Source organism: Labeo rohita, chromosome 19, assembly GCF_022985175.1.
Source record: "Labeo rohita strain BAU-BD-2019 chromosome 19, IGBB_LRoh.1.0, whole genome shotgun sequence".
Lineage (NCBI taxonomy): Eukaryota > Metazoa > Chordata > Actinopteri > Cypriniformes > Cyprinidae > Labeo > Labeo rohita.
The window spans coordinates 10,731,639-10,750,830 of NC_066887.1; the positions used below are offsets into that span (position 1 = coordinate 10,731,639).

Genomic DNA, 19,192 nt, shown 5'->3' on the forward strand with positions numbered 1-19,192 from the left:
CGAACAGAATCAGTGGTTTGTTCTTTATATCGAGCTGGTTTACTTTATCCTTTGCTTTATTTAATATCATTCAATAGCTGGATTCATAGGTGAAGTGTGAACGACTTTAAACGTAAATCTTCAAGAACGAGATGGCAAGAGGAGAAGGCGCAGAGCAGTACTCTAATACCAGTCTCCTTCAAAAACCCAGCACAGATGGAATCAAACTGGCAGCAAAGGTAAGAAACGGAAAATAATTTATGCTTTCCTTCAGTAATACGTTTATTAGCAGCGTATGTATTTCCCGTGCACATGGTTTCCCCGTTCAATAGCCACGTAGCTGCGCGAGCTGATCGACGTGTCAGTTTGTCAAGTTAAATTAAGCGCGCACGCCCCATTTGCACTACTGCGTAGTGCACTAACGTTACGCGTTTAAACTACACATTATATACACGACTGTTAGACCGATTCCGCATTAATTTTCTGGGTGTTTGTTGATTGTAACAATATTGTTGTGTTTTTATAACGTTTTACCGGTCGTTTAACCTACATAGCAGACCGGTGTCAGAGTTTGAATGGGAACCGTTGGCTGAATTCATTGCTGATAACGTAACCAGACGTTGTGTTTTGTGATTTCGGTGTGTATGTGAAAATATGCGTATATTTTTAATAAAAATATATTTTCTAAATTGAACGAAAGTGTTTGAAATTAAATGAGGGAATTCGTGAGGTTGCTTCAAAGGAAATGTTTTTTTTACTAAACCCAATTACATCTTAAATAATCGTTAAATATAACTTATAACTAGTTAAACGAGGAGAAAACATTTCAGTTAACTTACATGTTTATACCATAGCGCTGTTGAATGGATGATTCTGATTGGCTGACAGATAAGGTCTTGATTATTAATAAATGCACTGCTAAACTTCATGTCTTCCGCAGCTCAAGTTTTTACCAAATTATATGTGATTTTAAAGAGAATTACAGCCTATGTCAGCAAAAGAAGCAATAAAACAGCAAATACATTACCAGTAAAAAGTCAAGATTTTTTATGTTTTTTAAAAGAAGTCTAGTCTGTTCACCAAACCTGCATTTATTTGATCCAAAGTACAGAGAAAACTACAATTTTGAATATTTTTACTGCTTAAAAAACTTTTTCTATTTGAATATATTTAAAAATATAATTTTAATTTTATTTCTGTAATTTTAAAGCATAATTACTTCAGTCACATGATCCTTTGGAAATCATTCTAATATTCTGATTTGCTGCTCAAAAATATTGTTGAAAACAGCTGAATAGATTTTTTGTACAGGTTTCTTTGATAAATAGAAAGTTCAGAAGAAAAGCATTTATCTGAAATGGAAATCTTAGACATCATAAATGTCTTTATGACAAAAAAAACAAAAAAACAAAAACAGGATGTATAATGTTACAAAAGCTTTTTTATTTCAGATAAATGCTTATCTTTGGATCTTTCTATTCATCAAATAATCCCGAGAAGATGTACTTAACTGTTTTAAATATTTATAATGTTTCTTGAACAGCAAATCAGCATTTTAGAATGATTTCTGAAGGATCATGTGACACTGAACACTGGAGTAATGATGCTGAAAAATGTTGCGTTGATCACAGGAACAAATTACATTTTAAAATATATTCAAATAGAAAGCAGTTATTTTAAATAGTACAAATATTACAACATTACAGCTTTTGCTGTATTTTGGATCAAATGCAGGCTTGGTGAGCAGAAGAGACTTCTTTAAAAAACACATTAAACTCTTACTGTTCAAAAAATTTTCGACTGGCAGTGTAAATGTAAAAAAAAGCAAATTTTGGAAATTAATGCACGTTTCAGTTCAGCCTCATTCTACTGCAAGGTTTGCACAGATTTTCAATAATCTGATTGCTTGCATAAATTGTGTACTTAGAAACTTAAATAGCAATTACTTCACCAATCACCCAGCAATTTTAGATGTGTAAACATTTGGACATGCAACACATAGCCTTAATTAATTGACCCCATATAGATCCAAGTCTAGATACCACATGTGCACATGCCACATCATCAAAATGGATAAAACATAGTCATTTGATTTATGACTTTGGTATGGGATATGCCTTTATTGCTGTAGAGCGTGGTATGCTTTTATTGCTTATGTAGATAAGCTAAATTACTCATGCAGTCTTAATCCCAAATCACTTACTGGTAGCCCTAGATGATCTCTCTGTCCTTATTTAGCATAAACGGTTAAAACACTATTATTGAAATTGAGACTGGCTGGAGTCTTTATAGTATATCCTGACCATTGTGAAGACTGAGAACCCTGACATTAGAAGATGGCATCAGAGTTCCAAGAAACGATCAGTTATCTTAAGAAAAATGACTGGTTGAAAAGCTGTATTTCACTGTTTAGTATCATACAAAAACTTCCTTCACCTTTTAACTTCTGTATTTATCCCAAAACTGTATATTTGGCATCTCAAGAGAAGTTAGTATGTGGTCCAGGATTAATGAAAGCCCCACTCACAAATGCCAACAGATTCTCTATTAACAGCTCTTAGTGAAGTAGCTGGCAAAGAATTGCTCTCTGTTTTTACTATAATAGCTCTGCACTGCTGTATCTGTGTCAGCCGGGCCTTCCACAGTCCAGTGTCTTCATAACATTGGAGTGTTAAGGTTGTCCCACTGTCCTTTAACATGCAAGCAGGGGGCATTCTGAGAACACCATGTGCAATAAAGCCAAAGGTAGTTACTTGAAGTCTTCACATTGCAACTTTAATGGTTTATTTTTGGAGGAACGCATGTGACAGGCACTCATCTGTTACTGTCTAATATATAAGAAGTCATCAAACTGACTGAAAATCACACCCAAGCATTATTAATTGGGCACAGGAGTGTCCAGAACCCCATGGCCCTTTCTGAGCCTCTTTAAATTTGCTATCTCATCTGATTGTGTTCAGTAGGATTTCTTGCTTGAGGGTTTGTATCCCGACCCCAATATCAGAAGCTACCCAGCTGTATGGGGAATGAGGTTATGTTTGGATTAGAGCCAAACAACAAGTCATGCAGAAATGCATAGTATTAGCATAATTGAAACCAGCGCTTCAGAGTGGAAATCGTAGCCTTTCAACAACGCAAGCCAAATTACAAGCGTGCCTGGCTACACTGTGCTTATTTAGACTACAATTGGGTTAGTTTGAGTCCTAACTGAGACACAGTGAACTCAATACGACCCTGAGGAATGCAGCATCTGTACTATTTTCTGAATTATTTGGAGTGTCTTTATGAATGTTTCAAATCATATTGTTTCTTGTTTTTTTAAATCAGCGTGAATCGACGGGACGGTTGTCGGTATGCAGCAAGTTATGTTATGCCATTGGGGGAGCCCCGTATCAGATAACAGGATGTGCAATCGGCTTTTTCCTTCAGATCTACCTGCTGGATGTTGCTTTGGTGAGTTTTATGAGTTGATGCATTTTGACTGTGCTTAACATTTTCATGACACTTTCCATGAATGCGGTACAATTGGTGCCCTACACTGTAAAAAATAAAAAACACAATTTGTTGAGTCAGCTTAAAATAATTTGTTACCCTGCTGCCTTAAAATTTTAAGTTCAGTCAACTAAAATAAGTTTAGTCAACTTGAAACGTTAAGTTGTACTAAGTAACAACTTAGATATTTGTGTATGCTAAACTTAACAGATGGGTAAGTAACCCAGCTGCCTTAATTTTAAGTTGATTCAACTCAAATATCTAAGTTGTCACTTAGTATAATTTAACATTTCAAGTTGAATAAACTTGAAATAATACAAATTAATACAAAAAAATAAAAAATAAAAATAATACAAATTATTTTAAGTTGACTCAACAAATAGTTTTTTACAGTGTAATTACCTTTCTGTTGAATTCAAGTCATGGAATTAAAACAAAACAGTTATAAACGAATGTTAATGACCAAATGTGCAATATTAAGCTTGGAAGATGAGTAAATAATCTCAGTTTTTACAAGTATTGTTACTTTGGCTGCATTCATCAAGCTAATATCCTGGAAAATGGATAGAAAACAAAACAGCAATGTTTGGTTCGACCTCCCATTTTTGTAAATAAGGATTTCCTCATACCAAACATTTTTTTAAAATCTTGTCCCATAAAATCTGTCCTGTTTTGAATTCGTGCCTTAACAGAAAATCAGATAGACTTGTAGAATGTCGAATCTGATTGCGATCCTCAGGGGCCAGTGGGTTTCTTTACACCCCCTGCTCGCATAGTCAAAGGCGACAAGCACAGTCACAAAGGGGGAATTGTACTGGAAAATGAATAGTTTTGCAAAGGTTCTTTCATGCCATTAACTTTTAGGGAGTTACTGTAGTTTTTGGCAGGCTGATTGGCCAGATTAAAGAGTCTGAATAGGATTGTTCCAATAGCCTTCAGTGTTTAGCAAGTAACTACTGACTACAGTAGACAGGTTCCCAGTGTGAGGTCTGCTAATGTGTTTAATCCCATAATTAACAGTTAGTCCTACAATGCACAATGTCAGCATGAAGAGCCCAGTCTGTGATGTTCAGAGTCCTCTCGCAGTTTTATAAGTGAGTTTTACTGGAAGTAAAGCCGTTTCGACTGAGTAACTCCATTTGCCTGTCATGTGCTTTATGATCTCATGCATTTCAAGGTCATTGGGCAGGTCTCATGTGCTCCTCTAGATCTCTGTAAGTAGTTGTTGTAGCTAACATGCTGCCTAGCCCTCTAAACGGTTGTAAATATTTGTAGGTTTATCATGAGAAGTCATATCTGCAACTGATAGTGGTGCATATATTTTCTTTATCACCAAAGTTGACTGATGTTACAGAAAAATCAATGTAAATGTGTAGTATTTAACAGAAATGTTTACTATTTGTGACCCTGGACCCAGGGACACAGTTGAAAGCTTCTGTTAGTTTGACTTATCATTTAGCCCATTCTGATGGCGAAGAAAGGTTTTTGGTTATGTATGTTTTAGGTGAGATGTTGACATGCCGCTCTATCTTTCCTTAATAGTTGGATCCATTTTATGCCTCTATCATCTTGTTTGTGGGTCGAGCATGGGATGCCATCACAGACCCTACAGTGGGCTTTCTAGTCAGTCGGAGTCCCTGGACCAGATTTGGACGAATGATGCCCTGGTAAGTCTTTCCTCACCTCAGTTTCATTAAATTTCTCCAATGCATTTACACCTTGATGTTCAGAGCCATTAAACATTGAACAAGACTCAGAATTGTCTTGTTTAAGGAACACGTTGCCTGTAGTAACTGCCTTCGTTTCTTCAGAAAATGATTAGTTTCGCAATTCTACCCTCCACTAACTCAACAGCCTACTGTGTTGCATTTAAAACGTCCTAAATGAATTTCTCCGCTCTGTCACTTGCTTTGTCTTCTGACCCATTTCTCTCTTGTTGTGAAATGTTAAGAGGTGTAGTCTTTAAGTGAGCAAGCCAAGTGTGTCTGGTGATATTTCTAAGTAAAAGAGGATGCTTGTGGGCAAGAGAAGTCCCCTGAACTCTCATGGGGGGTTGAGGGCATGGAAACGCCACAGTAACCACAGTAACTAAACCAGCCAATCTGATTTGATCCAACATCACATGCATGACTTAACCACTTTGTCAGTGTCCTGACAACAAGAAACAACTTGCCATTGAACAGCTACAAATTATAAGCAAGTTAAATGTTTTTAGTTCTTAACTACTGAAGAATACATAGAAGCAAATATGCTTAAGAAACCAACGTTTGGTCTGAAACCAACTACCGAGTGGCGGCATAATTTAGGACAAGGTTAAAATTTAGCTTAACCTTGTTACTCATTTTGGTGTAGTTAATGGCTTTTTTATGATTTAAGTTAAATATTACTTCTAGCAAAAACAAAATCACTGTATGTAGACCACATGCCCTGAATGTTGGTAATCTGGTTGCAAAAATTGCAAAATAATCAAAAATGAATAGAACACATACTTGAGATAATACTATGTCAGACGTTGACAGCCAATACTTTTCTGAAGATTTACCACATCCTTTGACTGATAAAGAGACTCTATTTCCCACAGCACTAAACTGAAAAAATGGAAATTTTGCAACTAATAACGTATAACCCTTGCGCTCACACAAGCGTTATCAGCAGCGACAGTGATGCCCGCGGCAATGGAGGTGTCTGCTTTAGAGAACGCTTGTTTGGTTCTCTACACAGTGAAGGCTTTTGGGATTGATGGAAAAGTCGTATTGGGTTTAGACTGCGAGAAAACTGGGTTTGCAGCATCAAATGAGCCAAATAACCAGTTTAACATTTCTGGTGTCCTCAGCTTCCGAAAACAGGCGATCAGGCTAACACCAAAATCGCTGTACAAAATTTACTTCCTCAGTCTTTCTTTCAAATGATGGGTGGTTTGAGGAGTGTTGCGGTGGCTACACTTCATGGGCCAGATTTACTAAACAGGGAAAATTAGCGTTGAAGCGCAATTCCATAAAAGCACGAATGGGAGGGGAAAATTCTGCATGTGATTTGATGAAAATGCATAATTTAAAACATAAACGCAGCCAGTTGATTTCCATGATGACCAGCTTAATCTACAAAGAGTAGCGCAAAATAGTTTTTGTCAAGTCATTAGGATATTAAGTAAAGATCATGTTCCATGAAGATATTTTGTAAATTTCCTACCGTAAATACATAACTTAATTTTTGATTAGTAATATGCATTGCTAAGAACTTCATTTGGACAACTTCAAAGGCGCTTTTTTTTTCTTTCCTAATTTTGCGCTAGAGCGTAATTCCATAAACGAGTTAAATAATAACGCAAATACCAGTAATTTGACATGTGCAAACGTTAATTTAAGTGCGATTCATTTTAATACTCTCCTCCCATAAATTTTGTATCTGAAACTCCTACAGATGCATATTCAATAAGGTTAGGTGCAAAAATAACTGTCCACATCATCTTCACGTTTTCAGCGCTAATTCTTCACTGCATGCCTTTAGTAAATCCCAAAAGTACTATTTTAACACCAGAAGATGGTTTGTGCTGATCTAGCCCAAGTCATCAGAAGTAGGAGGTCACTCATTGTATGAATAATTGAAAAACCATTCAGAGGAAGTGATGGGAATGGGGGGATGGGGTGAGGAATGTGCGTCTGCTTTCTAAGCGGACGCTGGGCATGTGAAGAAATCTGGTAGGAAGCTGGTGAGAAAGTTCTGCCCTAATGAGCTCATTTCAGTGACATTGGATCTTAGCAGGATGGTTGTATCCTCTCAGGGTGGTGTGATTACAAGATCCCTCGTGACGCCCGGATATGTGCTGTGATGTCACTTGGGATCGCATGAGACAGGTTTGTTGGTATGGTTAAGGGTGTATGTGAGAGAGAGGGGACTTTTTCCTCCCCTAGCTATCTCTGTGGAGAATCATACGGACCTGTATAATTTAATTTTCTCCATGCTTGATCACATGCATTATTAATAGTCACAAGCATGTGAGTAAACTGATGATCATAATCCTGAAAGGGAATTCACTACATAGGTTAGTCACATTTTTAATGGTGAATTAAATGACATGAGTTTAAATACTGGGTAGCTGTAAAGAGAATGTCAATATTTGAACACGTGATGGTCTCTCATGAACCGCAAATGATTTAAGGCACCATAAGCCTAAGAAAAGCCAATCAGTGTCAGAAGGCCGAGAGCGTCTCTGATCATTCTTAATCCTTGGGATATTTTCTGTCTATAAGTGACTCACGTTGTGTGGATTGAATTGAACTGAGGTGTAATTCAGTAAATGCCATGAATAACACCCCATTTGTCTTGTGATGCGGGGCTCAGAAAGAGAAGACACTCCTTTTTTTTTCATGCTGCATGCCTTGGGGGTTGGGAGTTGTATGCAAAATGCAGGCAGCTCTTGAGTGGTCCAACCCACAACACACCACCTCTGCCGTCCAATCAGAGTGAGAGGAAGGCAGACCAACTCAGTTTCAACTCTAAAGGCAGCACACTGGGGTTATTTTAGTTCAAATGGCGGCTTTGCCGGTAGAGTGAGATTGTTACTATTTTGAACTATGTTTGCAGTAGTTTTTGCTATATGTGCACATGAACATTTGTTCAGTTAAGGCTTTTTTTTGTTGCTCTGATTAAATATGTGAATTAAAAGGCCAAACAGATACAAGAAGCTATTGAAAAATCAAATATGTGACCCTGAACCACAAAACCAGTCTCAAGTAGCATGGGTATATTAAGATAATGTTCCATGAGGATATTTTTTAAATTTCCTACCGTAAATACATAAAAAGAAAATTTTCATTAGTAACTTGCATTGCTATGAACTTGATTTGGACAACTTTAAAGGTGATTTTTATCAATATTTTGATTATTTTTCCCCCCTCAGATTCCAGATTTTCAAATAGTTGTATCTCAGCCAAATATTGTCCTACACTGTAAAAAAAAAAACAATTTGTTGAGTCAAATTAAAATAATTTGTAACCTGGCTGCCTTAAAATGTTAAGTTCAGTTAACTCAAAAAAAGTTTATTCAACTTGAAATGTTAAATTATACTAAGTGACAACTTAGATATTTGAGTTGAATCAACTTAATTTTAAGGCAGCTGGGTTACTTATCCATCTGTTAAGTTTAGCAAACACAAATATCTATGTTGTTACTTAGTACAACTTAACATTTCAAGTTGACTAAACTTATTTTAGTTGACTGAACTTTTTTAAGGCAGCAGGGTAACAAATTATTTTAAGTTGACTCAACAAATTGTGTTTTTTATTTTTTACAGTGTATCCTAACAACCCTACATCAATGGAAAGCTTCTAGATAATGTATAAATCTCAATTTTAAAAATATTGACCCTTATGACTGGTTTTGTGGTCTAGGGATACATATATGCGTGATATTATATATAGATGATATTGTATAATAGTATTATACTGTAATGTCATAGTAGGATATAATATAGGTCAAAATGGCTAAATGATTTTGAGTTGTTTTTAGACATTGCCATCAAAGTCATTTCAAATGCACTTTAATAACCTTCAGTTCAAACCCAGTCCTACCTTTATGTCCTATTAGGTTTGTATAAACAAATGTTTAATTGCTTAGTGCAGGCAAAGTCCAAAATCGAATCTAAATGATGTTGGGGTGAGCTTCTTATAATATTCAGTTTGTTTATCATTTAACTACATTATGATTTATTTAGACTCAAATTTTTGTTTTTGCGCAAAATGTATGATGATAATCGTATTCTAAAGCTCAATCAAACCATTTGAAATACATATTTATGGTATTAAATCATTCTGCGCATTAAATTCTCTTGAACTTGACTCTATCAAAATTCACCAGAGTACCCTTTTAAACTAGAAAAGTAACCCAGACAGGTTCATGTAAAACCTGCAAGTGTTTTCTGGAGAATAGCTTTAATGATTAAAATCATGGGTGGTGCTACACCTTTAAGTGCTGTGGTCTTATTGGTAGCTAAAGGCGTTGTAGTATTACCCAAAATATTTAATAAACAAACAGAAAGGGGGTGGAGAGGGGTGTTGAATGTACCGACTGAACACAAACATTCACATTCTGCGTAATTCACTGGAATTCTATAGGCTTTGATTCTGTTAACCTGCCATATGGGGCTCCACCTTTTCCGTAAACCTTTTTTGTAAATAATGCTGGGTTTTACTACTCGGCATGTTAAGTCACTCTACCTGGAAAAAAAAGTGGTACCATTCAGTCGTATGACGTGTAACATGCCTAAAAAGGTATTTCCTTGTGCAGACATGACGGATTAAGAGCAGACAATGTATTTCCACTTCAGCATCCTGTTGGTCACTGAGCAAAGACAGGAAGTTATCCAATCAATTCTTTCATCTCTCATAGTCATTGGGCAACCGAAATGACATGGTTCTTGACAAACCTCACTGATGTAACACCTAGTAAACTTCATGTACATGTACCTGATTTCAAACCTGTTTATCATCATGAGGAACCAGAAAACCAACTTGTACTTCATTTTTCACCTTTTGTACCTTTATTCAAATCTTGCGTATCTTTGCCGTGCAGGGTTGTGCTGTCTACCCCGTTTGCTGTGCTGTGTTATTTCCTCATCTGGTACGTGCCATCTTTTGACCAAGGCAAGGTTGTTTGGTACCTGATCTTCTACTGCTCCTTCCAAACACTACAGACAGTGAGTAACCATCCTTATATGACCATAAGTTGCCTGTATAGTCGCTCATAATAACCTTTCAACATTATTTTTTCCAAAATACAGTGCTTCCATGTACCGTATTCTGCACTTACCATGTTCATCAGCACTGAGCAGAAGGAGAGGGATTCGGCTACGGCCTACCGTGAGTTTTAAATCATCTACAGATAGATGTGTTCACTGTTTTCAATTTTGCAGCTAACCGCTAATGTTTTATCTCAGGAATGACTGTTGAGGTTTTGGGCACGCTCATTGGCACTGCTGTTCAAGGTCAGATTGTGGGAATGGCTAACGCTCCTTGTATCAGCAGTGGTGAGGACCTGAATTCTACGGATCTGCATGTGGCTCCCGAGGTCAACATCACTGAGCCTCATGTTTCACTGAAGGATCTGGTAAAGATTTTTAATTTTAATGTTAACTAAATTAAAATTCTTGGTGTATTGGTATTAAACACCTGGATTCATGTGGTTCCCACAGAGAAATGCTTACATGATCGCGTCTGGTGTCATCTGCTCCATTTATATCGTCTGTGCCATGGTCTTGTTCCTTGGTGTGAAAGAACAAAAAGGTAAGTGTTGCTACTACCACGAAGACACATTATTACAAAACTGAAACTTTATGTAGTTAAACTTGCTTTATTGTTAAAAATTTTGGGTTGGTGTAAGATTTTTACAAATGTTTTTGAATGAAGCCTATTACACTCACCAATACTGCATTTATTTGATCAAAAATAAAGTAGAAATGGTAATATTGTGAAATCTTATTATAATATAAAAAAACTGTTTCCCATTTGAATATATTTTAAATTGTAATTTTTTCCTGTGATGCAAAGCTGAATTTGCAGCATCATTTTTCCTGTCTTCAGTGTCACATGATCTTTCAGAAATCATTCAGAGCATCCTGGTAGAATAAAAGTATTCATTTTCTTTATAAAAACTAGTACTGACCCCAAACTTTCGAACAGTAGTCTAGTTTTTTTTTTTAAGACCTTATGAAATCAAAATGTAACATTTAGTTTTATGCTTTTAAGCTGTTAGCTGTCAGGTCTTCTAATATGCTGGTAAAATTTACAAGATTAATCAACTCTAGTTACAAACAATTTAAAATATAAGTATACACTACCAGTCAAAAGTTTTTGAACAGTAAGATTTTTAATGTTTTTTTTTTTTTTTTTTATTTTTTTTTTGAATTCTCTGCTCCTCACCAAGCCTGCATTTATTTGATCCAAAATACAGCAAAAGCAGTAATATTGTAAAATATTTTTACTATTTAAAATAATTGCTTTCCATTTTAATATATTTTAAAATGTAATTTATTCTTGTGATCAAAGCTACATTTTCAGCATCATTACTTCAGTCTTCAGTGTCACATCATCCTTCAGAAATCATTCTAATATGCTGATGTGCTGTTCAATAATTTTATTTTATTTTTATTGTCTTTATATAAAAAGGTTGAGTACTCAGCATTTATCTGAAATTATATAAATTAATACTTTTATGTAGCAAGGATGCTTTAAATTGATCAAAGATGATAAAGACATTTATAATGTTACAAAAGAACATTGTTCTATTTCAGATAAATGCTGTTCTTCTGAACTTTCTATTCATCAAAGAAACCTGAAAAAAATTCTACTCAGCTCTTTTCAACATAATAATAATAATAAATGTTTTTTGAGCAGCAAATCAGAATATTAGAATGATTTCTGAAGGATCATGTGACTGGAGTAATGATTCTAAAAATTCAGCTTTGAAATCACAGGAATAAATTACATTTTAAAATGTGTTCAAATAGAAAATGGATATTTTAAATATACAAAATTGTACTGTTTTTGCTGCACTTTGGATCAAATAGATGCAGGCTTGGTGACCAGAAAGGACTTCTTTGAAATAACATGGAAAAACTTTTTGACTGGCAGTAAAAATGCTGGAAATTTACTAAAATTTTAATGACTCATGCTGCACAACACAGATGTTTGTCCAATCCAATTTTCTCTAAAATATCCCTACAACTAAAACTAAATAGCAAATCAATTGATGGCTGTGATGTAACTAAAAAAGCTGTCTTAAAACAGGGAAGTTATACATGCAATACGTCTTGCCACAAACTTTCGGTTTGAGTAAGAAATGTGTGTACACAGTGAACCTAACAGGGGTTGCTTGCAGATGTACCGGGTTTTTTCCACACTGCTCGGGTTACTTTGAATCAGTAGTTGGCCCGCAAGCAGAGCTCGGCTGGTCGCAGGGAAATGCCAGTGAACAAGCTTAGCAGGGTGATTAGCTTTCACAGCACACCGAGAGCTGTCTAAATGGGGCGCGTGTTTGAAGAAGGTCATTAATGGTGCCCTGTTGAGTAGTTAATTTTGAACCCAAATATTGAGCCTTAAAATGCAGACCTCAGTGGACTAAAAAAAGACAAGCTCAGCCCTGGCTAATCATCATCACCTCATTTGTGTATTCATCATGCTCAATACAGAAATGAAATCGTACAAGCAATTAAAATTATTTTGTGGAGGATGCCTTGTCATGCAATGCAATGACTCATTTTGGCAGCTAATCAAAATGTATACGGTTGCGTGCACCAATTTCCTTTGTTCTGAATCTGCATTAAGCTAACACCCAACAATTAGTGCGGAATTAAAAACCCTTAGCTTACAGCAAGCTAGTCTTTTCCCACTGCTCTGATATTCATTGCATTTATAGCAACATTATTAATTTCCATTTGTTTTCTCTCTCTTTTTTTTTATTTGACAGAAACCTGCAGGGTTAGGAATGAGCCCATGTCATTCTTCCAGGGTATTCGTATGGTGATGGGCCACGGTCCATATGCAAAGCTGGTCATGGGCTTCCTCTTCACCTCTCTGGCTTTCATGGTGAGCTCTTGTGCAAATTATACTCATTTCATAATAAGCCATGGTCACCACCAACCAATGGGTTGTTTAAACTGTGACCGCCGTGGACGAGCACTGTTGCCTTTGGCAGTTCCTTTATTTGTTAGGTTTTGCTAATGTTTCTTTACTGTATAGCTTATTATTTCTATAAACATTTCTTGCAGCTTCTGGAAGGAAACTTTGCACTGTTCTGTAGCTACACTCTTGGTTTCAGAAACGACTTCCAAAACATCCTCCTTGTCATTATGGTAAGCGCACTAAATGTATCTTTTTTTTTTTTTTTAATTCTAAGTGCATTCTAAATAGACTTTTTGAATATTATAAAGACTCTAAATGATCTGTAAAGATAGGTGAGGCATCATTATGAAGTGACTGACAGAGACATTTTGACAGACAAATGTACAAAAGAAAGGGTCCATTATATAATTTGCGTAATGCAAGTTCTGTTTGAGCTGACCATCTGAATAGACTAGTGTTTGCAAAAATGCATTACGCCTTAACCAACCCACAACTCACTGCTTTACTCAAAATGCTTCAGTATTGCTAAAGAGTTGTCAATATCCAGAGTTTTATTGTTTAAGGAAGAAAAAGTTGTTCATCTAGTTTCAAAGAACAAGAATGTCTTGTTCATTTGTTTTTGTCCTCGAGATCAGAGTGTTCAAAACCCAGATTCCTTTCAGAATTCATGTTCAATAATAGAGTATTATTGTACTCATGTAAAACCCAGACTACAATAATCCTTGTTTAGGGACCTGAACAGAACTATGACTGTGGATTTATGAATAGAATGTCCTCAGGCATTGTCCTAGATATGAAACAAAACATTCTAGTATAGCTGTCAGGTGTGTCAAGTTGTCAGTTGTCAGCAAGCATGCTCAGTGATGGAAACCTGTGTGAAAGCATAGAGAAAGAAATTCTTCATTAGAAACCTAGTCTTAGCTAATGCCTAGTTTATGTGCATTATCAGTCACAAAAACCATGATTGCAGTGCAGTGTTTTTACTGGTATCTCTGTTGGCATCAATCATAAAAAAATGTTTAATATTTGAAAAATGTTTGTCTGCCAAATCACCATTACGTGGCGTGACCAAAATACAGACAAAACAAAAACACCCCTGGTTGTCTTTGAGCCAATTAAATTTTGATTTTCTCCATTTCAGCTCTCCGCCACTCTTGCAATCCCGTTTTGGCAGTGGTTCCTCACGAAATTTGGCAAGAAGACCGCTGTGTATTTTGGGACTACAGTAAGTATTGGCAGTGGCACAAAAACCTTCAGTTAAAAAAATTAAAATTACCCCATGATTTACTCACCCTCAAGCCATTCTAGGTGTATGACTTTAGTCTTTCAGACAAATACAATCAGAGTTGTATTAAAAAATATCCTGGCTCTTTCAGGCTTTATAATGGCAGTGAATGGGTGTTGAGATTTTGAAATTCAATAAAGTGCATCCATCCATAATAAAAAGTGCTCCACACTGCTCCGGGTGTGATTAAAGGCTTTCTGAAGTGAATCAATGTTTTTGTATGAAAAATAATCATATTTATTCTAGCTTCTGTTAACCGTTAACCATTAGGACACCAGTTTTGATTACAATTATCATGTCAATGATTCAATTCAATATCACAATGCATCACGATTATATCAAACTTATTTTGTGAATTTTTATTAAATAAAAATAAGCAGGCTACAGTACTTTTTTAAAATGATTACGCATTAATAATAAATCAAAACAATGAAGAATTTATCCAAGTAAATATAGCTTGAAAACGTACAAGCAAATATAAAGTAATGAAGGGGGAAATAGACAATTACAAGTGATAAACAAAAAGTACTTTCAGTATCTGAGAGTGCTTTAAATATCAATTATGGTTTTCTTTTTTCCTCAGCGTTATTGCCGTTTGATTTATTACTGATGAGTTCATAGACAGCGGCAGCTTTAATATGCTGCATTCACACTGATGCACAGATCTATTTCGACATATCAGATTTTTTTGTCCTGTTCTGAAAACATTGAATGTTTACACATTAATTTTGTATTATAAAATTATTCGGAGATGCAAGTGCATTTAACGTGGCTTAATGCATTAAAAGACCAAATTCAAATTTGTCTGTACGTGGTTTATTAATAATCTTTGAGTTTGAGCATTTGTCATTTAAAAACACTTTTTAATGTTTTTTTTAAGCCATGTTAAGTGGGGTTTTTTTGTGTTGAGAAGGTCCCTCTCAAAGCGCATATCCTGTGCAGGGAAGCCACGATTGTCACTAGCGCGCACAAGTACCATATGCAGGGTAAAAGCCAAGCTCAGAATAGATGTGCCTAGATCTCAGATTTAAAAATAGTGGGTGCGTTTTTAATACACGTGTGATAAGCTGCATCATTGACTACTGACGTCAGTAGGCTATAATTGATTATGGTCTATTACTGCATTGATGCAGAATCGCCCACGTCCGCATCGCGATGCATTGATGCAACGATTGATTTCAGCACCTCTAACGAACGTAGGCATAAGCTCCAGTGAGAATATGCTAGTCTACTGAGAACGAAGCTTTGTTTATAGCGAAGGAAAACCAGTCTCCTTAGGCTTATATCAAAATCCTCCATTTTTCTTTACAAATTCTTGATTTGTAGTACTAATTTGTGACAGGTGTTTTGTTTGGCTCTCTTCTCTGCGCTTCCGCATTCATCACATTTCACCAGAGCTTGTGCTACACTTGCGTCCTGCGTCATCCGCTGAAACGCCACTCTTTCGTGAGCATGTGTACAACAGTTAGCGGAAGCTAGAAATTACGTTTTATAAAGTTTTAAATACTGATATTTTTCTTAGAAAAACTTCAGTTCAGAAGGCCCTCTGAGCCATGTGGAGTACTTATGATAGACGGATGCACTTTATTGGATTCCAAAATCTCAACAGCCATTCACTGCCATTATAAAGCTTGGAGAAGCCAGGACATTTTTTTTTAATACAACCCTGACTGAAAGACGAAAGTCATATACACAAGTAAATCATGGGGTAATTTAGATTATTTTTTTTTATTTTTTTTGCATTACACTAACTGATCAACAGCAGCTTCTTCTGATTTTTCATTTTACTGTGATGTTTTTGATTCCCATTATTGATGGTTTATATTCTCTTCTCAGTCTGTGGTGCCTTTCTTGATCTCTGTCGTCTTGGTGCCAAGCAATCTCATTGTGACATACATTGTGTCCTTTGCCGCTGGAGTCAGCGTTGCAGCAGCCTTCCTCCTGCCATGGTAGGCACCTAACAAGTGTACAAATGTATGTGCACTTCCAGATTTAGTGCACTTTATTCATGAAATATGTTCACTATGTGCTCAGGTCTATGCTTCCTGACGTCGTGGATGATTTCAAAGTCCAAAATCCTGAATCTCAAGGCCATGAAGCTATCTTCTACTCCTTCTATGTGTTCTTCACCAAGTTTGCATCTGGAGTGTCCCTGGGGGTCTCAACTCTTAGTCTTGAGTAAGTTTCACAGTCACAGTCTTGTCACGAAATCCTGGCTTTTAATGTTGGATTATAGTATGCGTGATCCAATAAGCCTGGCTTTTTGTTTTACGTTTACTGTATGGGAATCCGTCTGGCCTCCAGACCTTCAGATATAATGCGATTAGCGTTTCTCTTACGGGTTTGGAGACATGACCATGTAGGACAGTGTTTTAATGTCAAATTCAGTCATGAGATTGTATTTATCTGGACGAACATTAACAGCATATTAATCTTTCGTTTCTTTTCAAACAGCTTCGCCGGCTATGTGACGAGAGGTTGCACGCAACCCGCCGAAGTCGATTTAACCTTGAAGATCCTGGTGTCTGCTGCTCCGATAGTCTTGATTATTATTGGGCTGATAATATTCATCTCATATCCAATCAACGAGGAAAAGAGACAAGGCAACCGCAAACTACTAAATGAACAACGGTAAAGCCACCTATTGATTTTAACAGTCTTCCAGTCACATGTTTTGCCTAAAGACGTTAAGCCTACTCAACATTCTCGAAATCTATAAATTAACATGGTGCTTTTAAATCTCCAAAGCTGATTAAATGGCATTCTTGTCCTAACTTTTGTCCTCCATAACTTTTTTGTTTTTCAGTGAAAATGAGATCGACTCAGAAACAGACTCCACTGAGCTCAATGTGGTTTAATATCACCCGAACCCTAGCCAGGACATTGTGCCATTTGCGTCAGACCAACAGAGCCAAAACAAACCAACCGGACGCTTTGAACCAACCATGCTGCCTTGTGGCTGAAAACTCATCACTCCTACACAACTGCAAACAAACAACATAGTCTTTGCCAGCTCAAGTTCAAAGTGCCTTGCTGTTTTCAGAAGCAAGAGCTAATAGACGCTAGAAATGTTGCACAAGGCTTGTGTGTCACCAGTATTTGTGCTGCTCGTTGGTATAGGATGTCAAAACGGTGTCCATAAGCCAGGTTTTGAAAAGCACACATCTAAACTGCACTAAAACAATGATCTGAGGTGGGACGTGCCTACCGTAAGAAGAAACTTGAAACATTTATAAAGGTTTTTAGGTGCTAAAACCAAAAATGCATTTCAATCGTTATTGAAAGGTACATTTTGGGAGGAATATCTGTGAAACTGTACAATACTTCAGTAATATTTGTATGTAATTTAATATTTATAAGTAAGCAAATTTGAAACCGTGAGATCTGAGTGAGGTTGATTTTTATCAAACTTCCGTATTGCGCACAGAAGGTTATTGTTTATTTCTTGTATTACTTTCATTCACGTACCCCTTCTATTATGTTCCTTTTCATTTGTTTCTGCTCTCTGGGGGCGTTCGGAGGTATGCGTTTACAAATACTTCAACGCCTTCAGATGACGTGCTTTGGATCAGAGGATCTTATTCGATTAAGTTCTGGATGGATCCAGTAGTGCTGCTGACAGCTGAGGCTGTGAACTAGCAGGATGCCATCAGACTCTATGGGGTTAAAATCAGTTGCTTATTTGTGAGGTGAACAAGATTATTTAAGTATTTATTACTTTTAAATCACATGTTGATTTATTTTCTCCCATCTTCTTTAATTTATCTTGTTTAAGGGCCTCAGTCACATGAAATAAGGGCAATTGGAGTTGTCACTGCTGAATTATGTCTAACATGCCATTAATTCCTATGGAAAAGCCAATCTGTGTTTACAGGTGACACTGCTGTTTGTTTAGATGTTAAATTAATCTGCTTTCTGATCTGTTCGTTTTGCATCGACGTCTGTACAGTAGTTGTCTAAAGCGTGCTTTTATCATTGTATAGTTCTCTGCCTGCAACTTGTGTGTCAAAGATCTGAATGCCAAGTGTTTCTCTACCATCTGTAAGTGTTGTGATATATGTACATAGACCGTTTAAATATAAAGTCATATTTTTCATTTTCTTGGGGGGAAAATGGAATGGCTTGTAAATATCTGTGTAAATGTCTTATACATATGTACATACGATGCAAGTTGAGATCTCATCAGTGCATGTTTTGGGTTAATACCATTTTCTAACACGTGTCAATTTTGTATTGATGCATCTGTAACGTTATTGTTTTTCATTCTCATTAATGAAAAAAAGTTCAGTTTGGTGATCTGTTAGATCGGTCCATATTCTGATAAAAAAAATACAGTTGTTGTGTATATAACACATGTGCTGATGTTTGTACATAGATTTGATATTTTGTTTGGATGGAAGTGTAAATGTGTGTAGGTATTTAAATGAAGCAATGTTACAAAAATGTTTAATAAATTCTAATATTCAAAAATCATCATTCACTTTTTTCCTCTTCTACACACCTAATATAGCCTAATAAAATATTAAAATATTTTAAAATGTATATATTATTTTGTAATATGTATTATATTTAAATAAAATATTCTTTCTCTCTAAAGCATTCTTGTCTAGGCTACCAGTCAAAAGTTTTTGAACAGTACAATTTTTTTATGTTACTCTTCTGCTCACTGAGACTGCATTTATTTGATCAACAATATAGCAAAAGCCGTAATATGTGAAATATTTGTACTACTTAAAATAACTGATTTCTATTTGAATATTTTTTAAATGTAATTTATTTCTGTGGTCAAAGCTAAATTATCAGCAGCATTACTCCAGTC

General features: G+C 36.0%; 1 protein-coding gene across 1 annotated transcript in view; it reads left to right on the plus strand.

The window, feature by feature from the left end:
- The window catches only part of mfsd2ab (MFSD2 lysolipid transporter A, lysophospholipid b), a 19,189-nt gene extending 343 nt beyond the window's left edge, over positions 1–18,846 (plus strand). The window contains exons 1-14 of the mRNA XM_051136803.1: positions 1–218; positions 3,307–3,432; positions 5,014–5,138; positions 10,042–10,165; positions 10,250–10,328; positions 10,406–10,575; positions 10,661–10,751; positions 12,934–13,052; positions 13,235–13,318; positions 14,230–14,313; positions 16,210–16,322; positions 16,408–16,551; positions 16,828–17,004; positions 17,180–18,846. The exon at positions 1–218 is cut by the window's left edge and continues 343 nt beyond it. Of these exons, the coding sequence (XP_050992760.1) occupies positions 132–218; positions 3,307–3,432; positions 5,014–5,138; positions 10,042–10,165; positions 10,250–10,328; positions 10,406–10,575; positions 10,661–10,751; positions 12,934–13,052; positions 13,235–13,318; positions 14,230–14,313; positions 16,210–16,322; positions 16,408–16,551; positions 16,828–17,004; positions 17,180–17,231 (1,575 nt within the window). The 5' untranslated portion in view covers positions 1–131 and the 3' untranslated portion in view covers positions 17,232–18,846. The remainder of the gene's footprint in view (positions 219–3,306; positions 3,433–5,013; positions 5,139–10,041; positions 10,166–10,249; positions 10,329–10,405; positions 10,576–10,660; positions 10,752–12,933; positions 13,053–13,234; positions 13,319–14,229; positions 14,314–16,209; positions 16,323–16,407; positions 16,552–16,827; positions 17,005–17,179) is intronic.
- The last annotated feature ends 346 nt before the right edge of the window (positions 18,847–19,192 follow it).